Raw genomic sequence first — 16,140 nt, 5'->3', positions numbered from 1 at the left:
GGAGCAGGTCATTATGGCCAGTCACTGGCCCTGCAATGGCCGCCCCCTGAGAGCTCAGACGGGTGTCTGTGGCCTTCTTTACTCATGTGTGAGGTTTTGTTTTATAATCAGGAGAAGAGAGAGGGTGTTAACTTCAGAGAAAGAAGTGGTTGAGGGGTTGGAATATCATTGGTTCCAAGAACTGGATTTGAGCCCTTAAGAAGAGCTGAGACTGGGGGTAGGGAGAACTGGAGGCTGCTGGGACTGCTTCCTGATGTCTTGATGAGCCAGGAAGCAGCTGAGGCCAGCTAAGGCAGGAATGAACTGCCCTTATGAGTTTCCTAGGATGTACCTCTGTATGAGAGTAGAAAGCCTCAGCTTTCTCCTACAGAGCACCTGGTGGTTTTGAACTGCTGACCTGTGGTTAACAGTCTAGTGGTGGGTATGTGAGGGATGGAGTGAGGCATGAGGCCGTTTTCACCTGATTTGCATGAAACCCAGCCCTGCTTGCAGTTCCTTCAGATGGCAGCCCTGGCCCCCAGATACCTTCCAGTTAGCAGTACCACACCTACCTGAAAGAGCCTCCAGGGCTCCATTTGCTAGGGCTATAGGGAGGGGTAAACGGTATGATGCAGGGAAAGCACTCGCCACAGTGCCGGTGAATACAACACAGCACTAAACGTGTGTGTGTGTGTGTGTGTTGACAACATGGCTTCATATTACTCATATTTGTTTCCATTTCTCAGCACTGTTTGGTCTATTTTTCACACCAGCTCATATCCTTATCCTTAAGATGAAAAAATGGTCATATTGCATGCACAGGTATTATCATTTATCTAATCTTCTATTGATGGACATTTATATTATTTCCATTTTTTGGAAATAATATTGCAAGCAATATTACAAGTGAAGATGTACATAGTCTAAAAGCGGAAGTTTCTGGATCAAAGAGAACATATTTTTTTAGTATGGATTGAATATAATCATATTCTAGTGATATCCATTATGTAGAATATGTATAACTATCTATGTGAGGCTCATGTAACTATATGAGGCTAAGTCTAAAGGCATTGCTACTAAAGAAGATAAACTTTGATTCAACCAAAAGATCAATGAAGCTATTGTTTTTCAAAATAGCTTCCATCCGGTCTACACAGGGCTGTGGGTGGTGTTTCCATCTCTCTCAACTTCCTCAGAGAATCTCACACTTGAGATTCCCACCCTGTCAAAACAGCAGTTTGGGTGAAATCCTTGAAGGATCCTAATCATGTTTTTTTGGAAATGTTCTTTGAGTGTGGGGAACAAAAAGAAGTTTCAAGGGGCAAGATCAGGCAGTAGGGTCGATGGGCAAGGTTTTCCAATGAAATTCCTATCGGATATTCTTTGCTACCCTTGCAGATGAGGAGAGGGATGTGCGGGCGAGGGGGGGGGGGATTCATTGATGCAATCTTCCCTTCTGCTTTCTCAGTTTCAGTTTTCTGAAAACTTCTTCCAAATAAGTCCTTGTGGTTGTCTTGGGTCTTTCAGTAAAATCTATTAAGATTGCTTCTTTGGGATCTGCCCCCCACCCCCACCCTTATAAAACATAGTCACTGTAACATTCTGAGCTGGTTTTTCTGAATTGATTTTAAATGGTCCAGCCGAGCTCCTCAGACCCACGGTTCTGTTTTGTTTGGGGAAGGTATGCTAAAGAGATTAAAACAAATGTATTACTGAGACACTTGCATGAAGCAATCTACTGATGGCAGAGACATGTTGAAACATGTTTTGTTTGGAATAAATCTGTGCATGTATGAACCAGACTCCTGCTAACAATACTGCTTGACTTACCCTTCTCTGTGTATGTGAATGTGTGAATGTATCTCTGTGTGTGTGTGTGTGTGTACCCTTTCAAAGTTCATGGAAATTTTCATTATCTTTTCATTCAGAATTTCCAAGAAGCTTTCTTTTAGAATATATATATATCCTCTGTACGACAGAATGAAATACTGCCAAGTCCTGCACCATCCTGATAATGGTTTTGATGTTTGAGCCCATTGCTGTAGCCGCTGTGTCAGTCCGTCTTTGATCCCTCTGTGCTTTACCAGGCAGGATGTCTTTCTCCAGGGACTGGTCTCTCCTGACAAGGTGTGCAGAGTCTCACCATCCTTGCTTCTCAGGATCATTCTGGCTACTTCTAAGACATGGGAAGTCCATGCTACTTCATGGTGCAGTGTTCCTCTCCAGCACATCATTCAAATGCACCCATTCTTCTTCAGCCTTCCTTAGTCCGTGTCCAACTTTCCCATGTACACCAGGTCATTGAAAATACCATGGTTTGGGTCAGCCACTCTTTAGTCCTCAAAATAACACCCGTGCTTTTCAATACCTTTAAGAGGTCTTGTGCAGCAGATTTACCCAATGCAATGTGTCCTTTGATTTCTTGACTGCTGGTTCTATGAGTATTGATTGTGAATCCAAGCAAGAGAAAATCTTTGATTCCTTCAATCATTTGCTCATTTTTCGTGATGTTACTTATTTGGATCTATATCACAAACCTCAAAAACAATAGTGGTTCACTGCCACGTAAGTTTGTTTTTCAGTCGTGTAGCCGTCTACTGTGGGTTTCTATGGGCTAGGCAACTCTTCTCCAGGTGACCATTCAGAGACCTAGTATACTTCCCTCTTGTAGGCACTGGCACATGAAGCATATGGGTTCCTAAGAACACTGGGAGTCTTCTAGATTCCACCCAGCCAAGTGGGACAAGAGCAGGTTGGAGTGCGGAGAGGAGGTCCTTTGAACGCGAGCCCAGAAGTGACACGTATATTTGCACTTACGGTGGAACCCTGGTCCTCGACCACATCAGTACCCGACATAATCGGATTTCGATGCAAAAGGTTGAGAAAATTTTGCATCGGAGCTTGAACAAAACACCGGAATCCAACCCGAGGCATGTGATTTTTGTAAACAAAAGCAGTTCGTGTTTTGGTCACTCAGCGTTGTTAGTACAAGTTGTTTAAATCGTTTGCAGCTGTGTTCCAAGCATTTTGCTATAATTTTCTCAGTTTTTGTGGCTTTTTGTACTATTTTTAGATAAAAAAATATGGGTCCTAGGAAAGAGGTTTTTGTGTGAATAGAATCATCATGATAAGGAACTGGTTAACCATGTTATCTATATTGTTGATGATAATTTAGCAATCCCTTTTAGAAAACCTTTAAGGAAATACCAACAGCAGACCACATTAGACTTTTTTTTGTTTTGTTTTTTTTGAGAAAGCCAGCCAGGTGGTAGTGCAAAAAGCAAAGAAGCAGGGTGGGGGAACTCCTGAAAAGCAGCTACCAGTTGATTTATGGAAGGGGATTCCCTTCCAAACAATGACTCTCTATCCCCCCTCTCCACATTCCTGTCCACAGATCCAGATCTTCATCAGTCTGAAGGTATGGGCTTCAAACTGTACTTCGTACTGTAGTTGTTAAAAAACTTTTAAAATGTTGCATTTTTTACTTAAATCATATTATTGAACTCTGCACTTATTTACTTTGAAATTTCTGTGTACTGATTTGTATAAAAAGGCAGCATTAGGGTAAAAACCTTGGGAGTCAAGAACAAATTAATCCATGTTCAGTTATTTCTTATGGGAAAAGTTGATTTGGAACTCAACGGGATCCCATCTTGGCTCTCTTTCTAGAAAGGATTCTCATCGAGGTCTGGGGTTCTACTGTAACTGTTTCCTTGGTTCGTTAGCCAGAATTAGTTAGAAGTTTGACCTAAATTCAAGGGTCTCTGAGGTATGTAGTTCATGATTAGATGACCACTTTGCTGAAAGTGAAGAGAGCTTTAAGCACTGACTATTGAAGATCAAAGCTGCATCCTCCAGGATAGATTGCCATTCCGTCTCGAGAACCGAAAGCCAGTATGCAACATCATGATGGAGAAAGACTGAAGTCATGAAGAACTGTATCTACTTAGATCCACCATCCAGGCTAATGGAAGCAGCAGTCAGGAGCTCAAAGGACATATTGCATTCGGGCATCTGCTGCGTAAGACCTCATTCGAGCATTAAAGAAGGGCGAGGGTGTCACTTTGAAGACTAAGGTGCACTTGACCCCAAACCATGGCCTTGTTCAATTGCCTCCTATAAATGTGAAAGCTGGATTTTGAATAAAGGAGACTGAAGCAGAATCTCTGCATTTGAATTGTGGGGCTGGAGACGGATATTGAAAGCACCGCGGATTGCCAGAAGGACAAACAAATCTGTCTTGGAAGACATACAACCAGGATGCTCCTCAGAAGTCTCAGCATGGCGTGACTCTTAATCTCACATACTTTGGACAAGTTATCAGGAGATACCAGTCACTGTAAGGAGGAAGACCATGGGGAGCTGGATTGAACCCGTGGCCGTAACCTTGGGTTCAAACAACGATTTTGAAAAGCAGGACTGGACCATGCTTTGCTGTTGTCCACAGGGGCTCTTTGAGTCAGAACCAACTGGGCGGTACCCAATGACAACCGCAACGATGGCAACTGCTTTCCAGCCACAATCCTGCACTAGGAAAGGGGCACATGGAACTTTGGGGGAGAGCGTTTTCCCTGCTTCAGAGTGATTGCCAAATTGTCTTTCAAAACATAACCATTGACACACTCAACAGTAGTGCGTGGGTAGATCTGCATCGCTTGGCCCTTGACAGCTTTGGAAAACAATTCATATTTCTTACCCGAATCCTCTGGCCACATCCTTGGTCCTCTTCCCTTTAAGCTAATTATCTTTTTTCCTTACTGGTGTCTACCTGTTCTTTGTAGACTATGACTATTAAACCCTGTCATGTACGTTCACATACGCTTCCCAGTTAGCAATTTCTTCCTTTTCACAGTCTATTTTGGCATGTATATGCGCTGAATTTACATACAGTCAAATCTGTCTACAGTTTCCTTTACGCCCTACGGGGTTTCATATTGTAGCCATTGCAAGGTCAATTTCAAGAGACAGAAATCCAGATCATCCTAAACCCACTGTCATCAAGTTGATTCTGAGTCATAGGACCCCATGGGACAGAGGAGAACTGGTCCTTAGGTTTTCTGAGACAGTAAATCTTTAAAGTCTTTCTCCAGCAGAATGGCTGGGGGGTTTGAACCACCAACCTTTGGTTTGTGGCCCAACACCTAATCCAGTGTGCCATGAGGGCTTTTAAAAATAAGACTAGCTTAAGCAAAGAAAGAACTGACAAAGAAAGGACAAGTGTTGACTCCTACAACTGGGCATTGCAGAGATAGGTCTAGTTTCAGTCCTGGCTGGACTGAGCATCTCAAAGATATGCCCTCTGGGCTCTGTCTGTCTTCTCTATCTGTTGCTCAGCTTTCTTTATATTTCTGTGGTGCCAACACTTTCTCTAAAAGGAAATCCGTTCTATGTGATGTTATAAAATGCTGGACATCCAGTTTACCTTTTATCGGCTTAATTACATGTATGTGACAACTGACCACTCGGTCACCTGTGTCACTAGTGCATAGGTGGAGTACCTATCAGCATTCTAGGCAATGGACAGCTCCCCAGAAAAACCAATGGCTTAGCTGAATTCATCTCACTGCCCAGGAGTCCAACTCATGGCACCGGGCCCATTGGACAGAGTAAAACAGCCCCTGTGGGTTATGGAGACTGTAAATCAGTAGGGGAATAGGAAGCCTCATCTTTCGCCCATGGAATATCTGGTGATTTCAAATGGCTGACCTTGCGGTTCGCAGCCGACCAGGTAGCCCACCATACCTGAATGATGGCTAGGTAGAAGTCAACTTAGCCTTCTAAGCTTGTCATACCTGGAAAGGCCTTTCCTAACCTTAGATGGTGAAGCAATTATTTATTTCCGTCAGCTGTGCATGGTTTCATGATTTCACAGACATCTTTGACCCGGGTGACCAGTGTGTGTATGAGAGAGTAATCGCATGGGGTAACGTGATGAGTGTCTGTCGGGTGTCTTGATCTCCCAAGAAGATGATGTTGAGAGTGATTTGACCACTCACTTTGCCATTTGATTACTATCCCTTCTTGTTTTCTGGAGTTCATCCCTTGAGTTATCCCAAGCTCGTTAATCTTAGACGATGGCAAGGCCAAGAGCTTCCTGTAGCCGAGGGCCTTCCAAAGTGGGCTTTCACAGATATCTGATTGAACTTGCCTGCGTGCAATGCCCATGTTCTCCACTGGACATCCTAGGGATTTTCAGGAACGCCACAGATACACCAAGGCATCTGCATACAGGGGCAAAAGGAAACCTTAAATCCCTCCCCACCCTGGTCCCACTGGGCTGGGAGTTGGACTGAGCCACAGATAGGGGATAAAGGACAAAGGTGGACAGCAGACTGAGTACCTTACTCTCTCTGTGTGCCCGAGTTCTCTCTGTGGGAGTTCTCCCGCGGGGACTCCCATGCGTGGGGGCTCAGCAGTAATACATTCTTTCTGAAAACGCATCCCTCAAGAGTTCAGCGAAAGCTTCATTATTTCATCTTTTTTTAATGCCGGGAGAGGCTTTGAAAAATGACTCTCTTGTGTTCAAGACATAGCTCTCCCAGCCTCATCAATTCTTTCTGTGTGACCTCCTATCCCTACCCCATTTCTTTAGCTCCACTTCACCTCCAGGAAATAGATAAATAAATTTAAACGTTTTCATGTTCAAAGCACGTGTTGCATGATCCCATTTGTAGAAGATTCTCCTCCTTGACCGTGACCCCTCTGTTGGTCTATCCTTCCCTTTGTGTGCCGACCCTCAGGAGGGGTTCTTCCTTTCTAGATTGTATTGTGTTGGCTTTCTTCCTCTTTTTAAAATAACGAGCACGTCTCATTTCTCTAAACGCTGTAAACATTCCTTTGGAAGAATAAAGTTTGTGGTAGGAAAACAACCTTCTGTTTAGCGTTGGATGTATTTTCCTCAGTACATGAATAAATATTGTTGATTGGCAATTATGAGACATAAATCTGAGAGACTTCTACCCAGAGCCTCTAAAGATTTCAGCCAGAAAGCGATGCGGCCGGAGAAGAAACCAGGAGAGGAGACTGAGGATAGATGGGAGGCATCCCTCCAGGGGTGGGTCTGGCCAAGCCATGAGGGATTTCTGCTGCTGGTCTCCATCACCCATGCCTGCAGATCACCTTGTCTTTGAACACGCTCCATGTGCCTCAGAGAGGTCTCAAACAGATCCCTCCTTGCTCCCAGGGCAGCATCCAGCCTGGACTCCACAAATACCGGATTGTTTACCCAACAACCGCTCAAAAGTGCGTATGTAACCGGTAAGAAGCTTCCCAAGGGGATGCAACTCCTGAAACCCACTTCTTTCTCTTTCAGGCTCACCGGCTTTCAGCTGCCAGCCACCATCGTGAGCGCGGCCACCACCCTCTCTCTGCGCCTCCTCAGCGACTATGCAGTCAGTGCCCAGGGCTTCCATGCCAACTATGAAGGTAGGTGATCTCTGGCCGAGCTGGAATACAGGATTAGCCTCTCTCAGCACTGGGCCATCCTCTGAGCTTGTGCCTCTCCTACCGGGAACTCAGTTGCCTGAATCTCGCGCTCTCTGGCTCCAGGCAACTGAGAATTGAATTCAGAGCTCAGTGGTGTTGGTTTATCCCGAGGGCCTGCTAATATCTACTTTTCAGGCCTTTTAACTGGGTTTTGTTGTGTTTTTATTTTTTCAAATTCTTTGTCCTATCGGGTTTAATTGTATAAGGTACCTCAGCTTGTTTGGGGCCAAATAAGAGATATCAGCCCTAAGTAAAAGACACAAAGTAAGAGTCCAAAAACATGTTTCAGCTCAACACAGCACCTGCAAAGAGTCAGTTTTATGTCACTCAAAGAAGAAGGATCCATTTTTTGTTTAATAACATGGATTAGGGTTTCTTGGTTTGAACTCTGCAAATAATTTCCACTTCTCTCAGCCTGCTTAAATATGATGTTAGCATTCAAATGAACATTTAATATCTTCAGATTACACGCTATTATTATTATTAACTTTACCATGTTAGTTCAGAAGGTGGTACTTCTAGATCTCTGTCATTTCCCTGGGAAATTTACATATCATTAATAGGTAATTATGCTGCTCTTGGCTAAGACCTGCATTGCTTTGTGCGTGTGTGTTGAGATCATTAATAGGCATATTTAAGATTGTTAATGATAATTAATAACAGTAATGACATAACACCCTTGCAAAGCATGCCAGTAACTAGAAAGCTTGCTTTCTCTAGCTTTCGTTCAGGAATTTAAAGAGGAAATGATGATTTCCTGAATGAAGCCAGAGGAAACCAGAAATAGAAACAACCTTTTTCTTGTTCAGCCCGACCTCCTGAAAGGCCAGCAGGTCCTACTTCCAGGGCAAAAGCCCCTGCGGGTGGCCAAGAGATGCGGAAAGGCAGCTCAGTGCGTCAGCATGACCACATGAGGGCGCCTGAGGTGAGCCTAGTCATCCCCAAGGGAGGGTCCCGGAAGGCTCCAGAGGAAACTTCCCATCCTTGAACGGAGGCCTTCTGGCATGACCCGCTGCCTTTAAGGGGAGCTCGGGACAAAGAGCTACCTTTCTTGAAGGCCTCTGCAGGTTGACCGAATGATCAGCTCCTCCTAATGGCAAGTCTGGGACTTTGGCCATCCTGCCTACATCTCTACCCTGGTCTGGGACCCAGCTGAATTCTCTGGTTGAATTGCAGTCACCTTGCAGAGCTTGTTAAAGTCTCTCTGGTCTTGAGCTCCTTGCATGATCTGTGGGCCTTAGGTGGAGGGAGGGTGGGCTGAGTCAGTAAGGGGCTTCCCGCAGAGACTCAGGGTCCTCAGTCAGCAAGCCTACAGATCTCTGTTTGAGACTCAACCTTTCATGAGCTTAGGGAAAGAAATATTGCCTTGATCCCTGGCTCCTTTGTTGCACCTGTGGGGAAAAAAATGTCCAGTACTTCTCTATTCAGGAAGAGGGAAGGTACATTTGTAGAATCCTTTTAAAGTGGTGTTTGTAACCTGCTATTAATGGGCAGGAGTATACTTTTGAGCATTAAGTGGTTGGTGAAACACCTCAAGTTATAGACAAAATTCTGTCCATGAGGGTTTAGCCCACCCCCGACTTCCACCCCAGGAGGGTTTAGCAAACAGTACCTCTGGCGAAATCCAGCCAAGCCCTTGTTCTGTAAATAAAGTGTCATTGAAATACCTTCATACCCAAGGCATCATGCAAAAAAAAGAGATATATGTGTGTGTATGTATATATATGCGTGTGTATGTAGGTGTATATGTGTGTGTGTATATATATATGTATATATATGTATATATATATATATATATATATATATATACCATATTAAATGAAGGGGGAAGTGCAGAGTGGAGACCCAAGGCCCAAGTGTCGGCCAATGGAGATCCCCTCATAGAGGGGTTTAGGAGAGGAGGTGGGTTAATTAGGGTGCGAGGTGGTACCGATGAGGAACACGGCTTTTCCCCAGATCCTGGATGCTTCCTCCCCGCAACTACCATGATCCAAATTCTACCTTGCAGGGCTGGATAGGGCAGAGGCTGTACACTGGTACATATGAGGGCTGGAGGCACAGGGAATCCAGGGTGGATGATACCTTCAGGACCAAGGGTGTGAGGGACGATGCTGGGAGAGTGGAGGGTGAGTGGGTTGGAAAGGGGGAACTGATTATAAGGATCCACATGTGACCTCTTCCCTGGGAGAGGGACAGCAGAGAAGGGGGGGAAGGGAGACTCCTGATAGGGCAAGATATGACAAAATAACGATGTATAAATTACCAAGGGCACATGAGGGAGGGGGGAGAGGGGAGGGAGAGGGGAAAAAAAAAAGAGGACCTGATGCAAGGGGCTTAAGTGGAGAGCAAATGCTTTGAGAATGATTGGGGCAGGGAATGTATGGATGTGCTTTATACAATTGATGTATGTATATGTATGAACTGTGATAAGAGTTGTATGAGCCCCAATAAATTGTTAAAAAAAAGAAATACCTTCATACCCAATTGTCTGCCTCATGAACTGTGGAGGTCATATGACCTGCAAAACCTGTTTGCTTATAAGACCCTTTACTGAAAAGGTTTGCCAGCCCCTAAGTGACAAAAAATAAGTACCATCCAAATACAACAGCCGTTCACCACAGGTGACTATTCATATTTGAATGAATTAAAATTAAGCAAAATTCAGAACTGAGCTCCTCAGTCACATGGACTAAGGGTCATGTATGTCACCTGCACAAATCACTTACACTGCCCTCAGGTCCATTTGGGCTCATTGTGACCCTACACAACCAGGTAGAACTGCCCCAGTGGGTTTCCAAGACTTTTTACAGGAGTGGAAAGCCTCGCCTTCATCCCAAGACACAGATGATGGTTTCAAACTGCTGACCTTGTGGTTTGCAGCCCAGCAGGTAACTCATTATTGCCACCAGAGCTTCTCACACCACATGTAACTCAAGGCTGCCATGTCAGAGGGTGGAGACACAGAACTTTACTATCATGGCAGACGTTTCTGTCGAGTGGCATTGGCCGACAGCAGCTGGGAGATGCACTTGGGAGTCTGCCTCAGAAGCACGTTGATCTCAGCTACTGTTGAGTTGCGTCCTGTCTCTTAGCTGCCCCCGCGTACTGAGTAAGACTGTCCCATAGGGTGCTCAAGGCCGTGCGTGGCCTTTTGTAAGTCTATCTTCTAAGGTGCTTGTGGGTGGGTTCAGACTGTCAACTTTTTGGCTTCAAAATTCACTGAAGGCTGATGAGCCCTGTTTCTTACCTGGTTCCCACAAGTGAGGCAGACTCAACAGAATAATTTTCAGCATTTTTTACATGGGCAGAAGGAAGACCTGACAGACCCAGCCATACAATGGTGTTAGGTCTGTAAGTCATGGGTGCCCAGAAAGACAAGCCCAGCATGATCTGACTTTGTATAGTTCGCCCTGCCAAGCCCTCTGCATCGTTGGCAGGCCTGGGTTTTGTTCACGAAGACAAACCTGGACCACTGTAGACAGGTAGCTTTGTAGCTGAGTGAGTCCATGCAGGTTTCTATAAATGTTGCGGTATATATGTGGCTGGCTGTCTTTGGACTGCACAGCAAAATGGGTCACAGATGTCTGTGCTAACAAGGGAGACAGACGTGGGTGAACCCAGGCTGTCACCAGGCCTTCTTGATTTGGCCTGGGACTTGATTAGGGGATAATTTGTGCATCTGGAAAAGTGAGTTACATCCATTTTTGGAGTGCCCGGAGTGGAAGGACCAGGGTTGGTAAGGTGGGAGTAGCCCATGGAGGACAGCTCCTGCTATGAATATACCCAAGCAATCTGAACATTTGCGGCCCTCTCAGTCACAGGACTGTGCATCATGAGGCTGGAGAATCCTATATTTAGGGATTTACTTACTGAACAACACTGGCTTTGGGGGCCTGCACATTCCTAACTCTGTGACCTTGGCATATTTTTAAGTGTTCAGAGCCTCACCGAAGTGGGATGGGATCTAGCCATGCCAAGAACTCTGAAGAGCTGGCTCTTAGAGACAGAGGCCAACTCGTTACTTTCACTACGGAGTTCAGGAGTTCACCTTCGGCACGTGCACTGGTCAACAAGCAGACAGACAGACAGACAGACAGGCTCCAGAGGAGAAAGCCTCCCTGCCAGCCCTGGCTGAATCCAGTCAGGACGGCTCCCTGACATCCTCTAGTCTAGAGGTCCCTATCTCACTCCACAATGGCATCAGGACCCGGCTTCCTGAAGCTCTTGAATGTTTGCTATCAAAGCAACTTTGATCCTCCTGCAGCCTCCTCCAGAGTGTGAACAGTGCAGATAAGGAACTGAACTGCTAGTAGGGATTTGGGAGAAAGGTGCTGTCAGGTGAAGGGTGTCAGCTCACAGCTGCCGCCAGAAGATCAGAAAGACCCGTCGTCAAACCCGGAGATGGCAGGAGATGCTTGAGTTGTAATCCCCGGGGGCAGGAGCGTGAGCGGCGGCAGGTGGACAGGAGGGCAGGGATCAACTTGTATTAAGCACTGACTATGTGCCAGGCACTTGACATACATTTGCTCACTTAATCCCCACAACACCCCCGTGGTAGGCGCTGTTATCTCCATCTGGCAGATGGAGAGTCAGACTCCGGGGACTGTGGTGTTCAGCATAGAGCTACCTGATGCCCAGGAAGGGTTTTTATGTTTTGCTTTATACATTTTGCTGTGGGGGTGGTTGCTATGCTGGGGAAAGTATCCGTATCACAACACATTTGCCATTTCAGCATCTTTTCCCCGTTGCACTCACGTTGTTGCACAATCATCACCTCTATCCATTTCCCAAAATGTTTTATCTCTTTGAGTGTCAGCCAAGTGCTCCCAAAGCAATGACCCCATCTCTCCGTGTCCCTCTTGCTCCTGGTCATCCCGAATAAGCTTCGGTCTCGGGAAAGCCAGTTCAGTGGCTGTTGTCCGGCTCCTGGCGAGCACTTGGACGTCAGAATAGAGTTGTGCTCTAAAAGGTTGCTGACCTCCGGTCTTTCAGTTGCCATTGAGTGTGTTCCCTGCCGGCACCACACAAGTCCTTGCTGTCGAAGCATCTGCCTGCTCTACTTCATGAGTTCAAGGAGACTCAGTGATGTAGTGGGCTACCTATCGGGCTGTGAAACACAAAGTTAGTGTTCAATGTCACCAGTCCTTTGTCTCCCCTAAATAGTTACAGCCTCAGCAACCTGAAGGGGCAGGTCTGCTGTGATCTAGTGTCCCTGTGCATCGGTATCCACTTATCGGCAGTGAGTTTGTATTTGGGTTTTAGATCGTTTGCATAATATTTTCAGGGTTTGTCCATGTTTGAGCGTGTATCAGAACATTATTTCTCATTACAGCTGAATAATAATATTCCATTGTATGGATATACTGCGATTTGTTTATCTGTTTCTGGGTTGATGGACACTTGAGTTGGTTCTTTTTTGGCCTATTATGAATACTGCTTGGATGGACCTTGGCGTTTGGACTTCCATTCAATTTTGTGTGTGTGTGTGTGTGTGTGTGTGTGTAACCTTGTCTTTGGCTTTTCACAACAGTGATCACCAACTCAGCCTCCTGCCCTCCAGGTTCGCCGTGTTATGAGGTGCTTCACACTTTCCTTCGTATCCTTGAACACTGCATTTCCACTCCATTGGGCCCATGTACCGCAGTGAGCTTATTCCCTCTCTGATGGACACTCGGGGGGGTTCCATTCTCTAGCTGTTGGGAAAGCGCTGTGAGGACCGGGGGTGTGCAGATGTCTGTTCGTATTGCAGCTCTTAGCGCTCTGGGATAAATCTCAAGTAGAAAGACTGCCGAGGCTCAGGGTACTTCTCTCCACACTGTCTGAGGAAACGCCATGCCGTTTTCCACAGTCATTGCACCGACTGGCACTGCTTGGGGGTTTCAGTCCTTCTGAGTCGCTGTCAGCGTTTACTGTTTTCTTTCTTTCTTTTGTAATTTGCTATTGATGTTGGTGTGAGATGCTATCTCGCTGTTGTTTTGGTTTGCCAGCAGAATGTCTTCCTTGGCCAGCAGAATGTCTTCCTTGGTGAAGTGCCCGCTCATGTCCGTTGTCTGGCTTTTAATTGGATCGCTGTCTTGCTGAGATATTAGGCTTTCTGTGTATTTCAGAGATTAGACTTTCATCCAATATATCAAAAGGTGTTTTTCCCCAATCTGGGTGGCCTTTTTACTCTTTAGCTACATATTGTCTAATTATTACGTGATTCCCATCGTTTAATTTGTCTTCTGCCGTTTGTGTGATCAGTTATGTTTGGTCGTGTGTCAGTACCAAATATAAGGGCCCCTCAGTTTGTCTGTAGAGAGTCCTGGTGGTGCTGTCGAGGGTGGTTGATCAAACTCATCAGCAACCGGGAGAAAGAAGAGACAATTTGCTTCCATAAAGATTTACAGCCTTCAGAAACTTTAAACAGAGTCCTTATGAGCTGAACTCGACTCTGTGATAGTGGGTTTGGGCTGGTAAATTGGTCCCTATTTTTTCATTGATGCTCTGTATAGTTCTAGGTTTTACATTTAGGTCTTTGACCCATGTTGAGTTCATTTATGTATATGGAGGCTGATACAGGCCCTGTTTCATTGTTCTGCAAATGTATTATAAGTCTCTCTGATATATGATTAGATTCTATTGGCTATGATTTTGTTGAGGAATTTTACGTCTATATTACGAGGAATATTGGTCTTATCTTTTTTTAGCGATTGCTTTACCTAGTTTGTGTGTTAGGGTTATGTTCACTTCATAAAGTGATTTGGGAAAGATTCCATCTTTTTCTATACTGTGGAATAGTGTGAGTAGAATTGGTTTAACTCTTCTGTGAATATTTTGTAGAATTCATTAGTAAAAACATCTGGTCTTATCCTTTTTTTGTTAAGACTTATTTATGACATGACCAGTTTCTTCTTCTTCCTTTTTTAAAAAAATATTTTTATTAGGGACTCTTACATCTCTTATCACAGTCCATACATTCCTCCAGTGTGTCAAGCACATTTGCACATATGCTGCAACCATCATTTTCACAGCATTCTCTTCCCATTTGAGCCCCTGATATCAGCTCCCCATTTCTTTCCCCTCCCTCTCCTGTCTGCCCTCCCTCACAAATCCTTGATAAGTTATAGATTAATTTTTCCATATCTTGCATCATCCTTCAGAGCCCCTCAGCCACTTTTCCGTTATTGGTTTCCCCCGCTGGGAGAGGGTTCTAAATCTGTCCTGTGATTGATTCCCCCCTGCTTTCCCCACCCTCCCCTAATCCACCTGGCATCTCTGCTTCCTTGTTGACCATGAGGAGTTTACCTATCCTGGATTCCCTGTGTTGTGGGCTCTTGTCTGTAGCACTGTGCATGCTCTGGTCTAATCCGACTTGTAAGGCGGAATTGAGGTCATGATAGTGCGGGATAGGAAGCACCAACGAGCTAGAGGAAAGTTGTGTGTTTCGTCGGTGCTATACTGCACCCCGACTGGCTCATCTCTTCCCTATGACCCTTCTGTGAGGGGATGTCCAATTGTCTACAGATGGGCTTTGGGTCTCCACTCCATACCCCACCCCTCAATTCACCTTAAGTATGGTTTTATTCTGGATCTTAGATATTTGATACCTGATCCCATCGACACCACATGATCACACAGGCTGGTGTGCTTCTTCCATGGGAGCTTTGTTGCTTCACAGCTAGATGGATGCGTGTTTGTCTACAAGACTTTAAGACCCCAGACGCCATAGATTTTGATAGCTGGGCACCATCAGCTTTCTTCACCACATTTGCTTATTCACTCATTTTGTCTTCAGTGATTGTATCAGGAAGGTGAGCATCACAGAATACTGGATTATTAGAACAAAGTGTTCTTGTGTTAAGATTGTGCTTGAGTTGAGGCCCAATGTCCATCTGCAACCTTAATTCTTAACATATCGATATGAGTGCATAGTTCTAGTCCCCTCTCGGTTTCTTCTTTTAGAGCGGTTCAACGTTTATACTTAAGTCCCTTTGGCATGTTAGTATGAGTATGTTTCTAGAGGTTTTTCCTTTTCTTCAATGTTTTCTAATTTGCTGGGTGTCAGCAGCCCTCTAAACTGCTCTGAGTCATCTGGAGGAGATAATAAGAAATATTTCCCAGACTTTTTCATCTAGGATTTCCAGTGAATGTACAAGACACACGGTTAATTTTAATTCCAGGTAAGCAGGGCCTATGCAATATTTAGGATACACTCACCCCAACAAATGATGACTTTATCAGAGTTTCCTGGTGTTGGTATCATAGAAATACCACAAGCGAATGGTTTTCACAAACAAAAGTTCACTTTCTCACCGTTCAAGTTGCTGCAAGAACCCGAATGCTGGCTCTTGCTCTGTCCATGCCTCAGTGTCCCTCTCTGACCATTCCTTGCTCAAGGCCTCGCTGGCCTCCGTGGTCTTCATGTTGTGTATGTTTCCACCTGTGCGGACTCTCTTCTTTCATAGTCCAGAAGTGACACTTCCAGCTCTTAGTCTCACTCCCATGACAAGGGAAGCTGAGTCCCCAATGGGAAGAGATCCACAGGTGCATGTTTTTTTCAGTGTTCACAATTCAAGCCATAACATTATTTATTTGCAACTTGAATTGAATTGGGAGCCTTTATTTTGAACGGTTTCATCTGACAACCCCATTCTTAGCACCCAGCCTGAAGCTGCCACCCAGCAGCTCTCACCC

The 16,140-nt window shown here is 45.1% G+C and overlaps 1 protein-coding gene across 4 annotated transcripts in view; it reads left to right on the top strand.

Annotated features, from left to right (window-relative positions):
- Nucleotides 1-16,140, top strand: part of CSMD2 (CUB and Sushi multiple domains 2) — a 781,206-nt gene that overhangs the window by 133,497 nt on the left and 631,569 nt on the right. For all 4 annotated transcript variants that reach the window (XR_012785340.1, XM_075553739.1, XM_075553737.1 and 1 more), the window contains exon 3: nt 7,292-7,404. Coding sequence is in view for 3 of the 4 variants with exons in the window: in XM_075553739.1 (XP_075409854.1) it covers nt 7,292-7,404 (113 nt within the window). In the remaining variant the exon portion in view is untranslated. The remainder of the gene's footprint in view (nt 1-7,291; nt 7,405-16,140) is intronic.

The sequence above is a fragment of the Tenrec ecaudatus genome, chromosome 1 (genome assembly GCF_050624435.1).
Source record: "Tenrec ecaudatus isolate mTenEca1 chromosome 1, mTenEca1.hap1, whole genome shotgun sequence".
NCBI classification, from domain to species: domain Eukaryota; kingdom Metazoa; phylum Chordata; class Mammalia; order Afrosoricida; family Tenrecidae; genus Tenrec; species Tenrec ecaudatus.
This window is presented reverse-complemented; position numbering and strand designations above follow the sequence as displayed.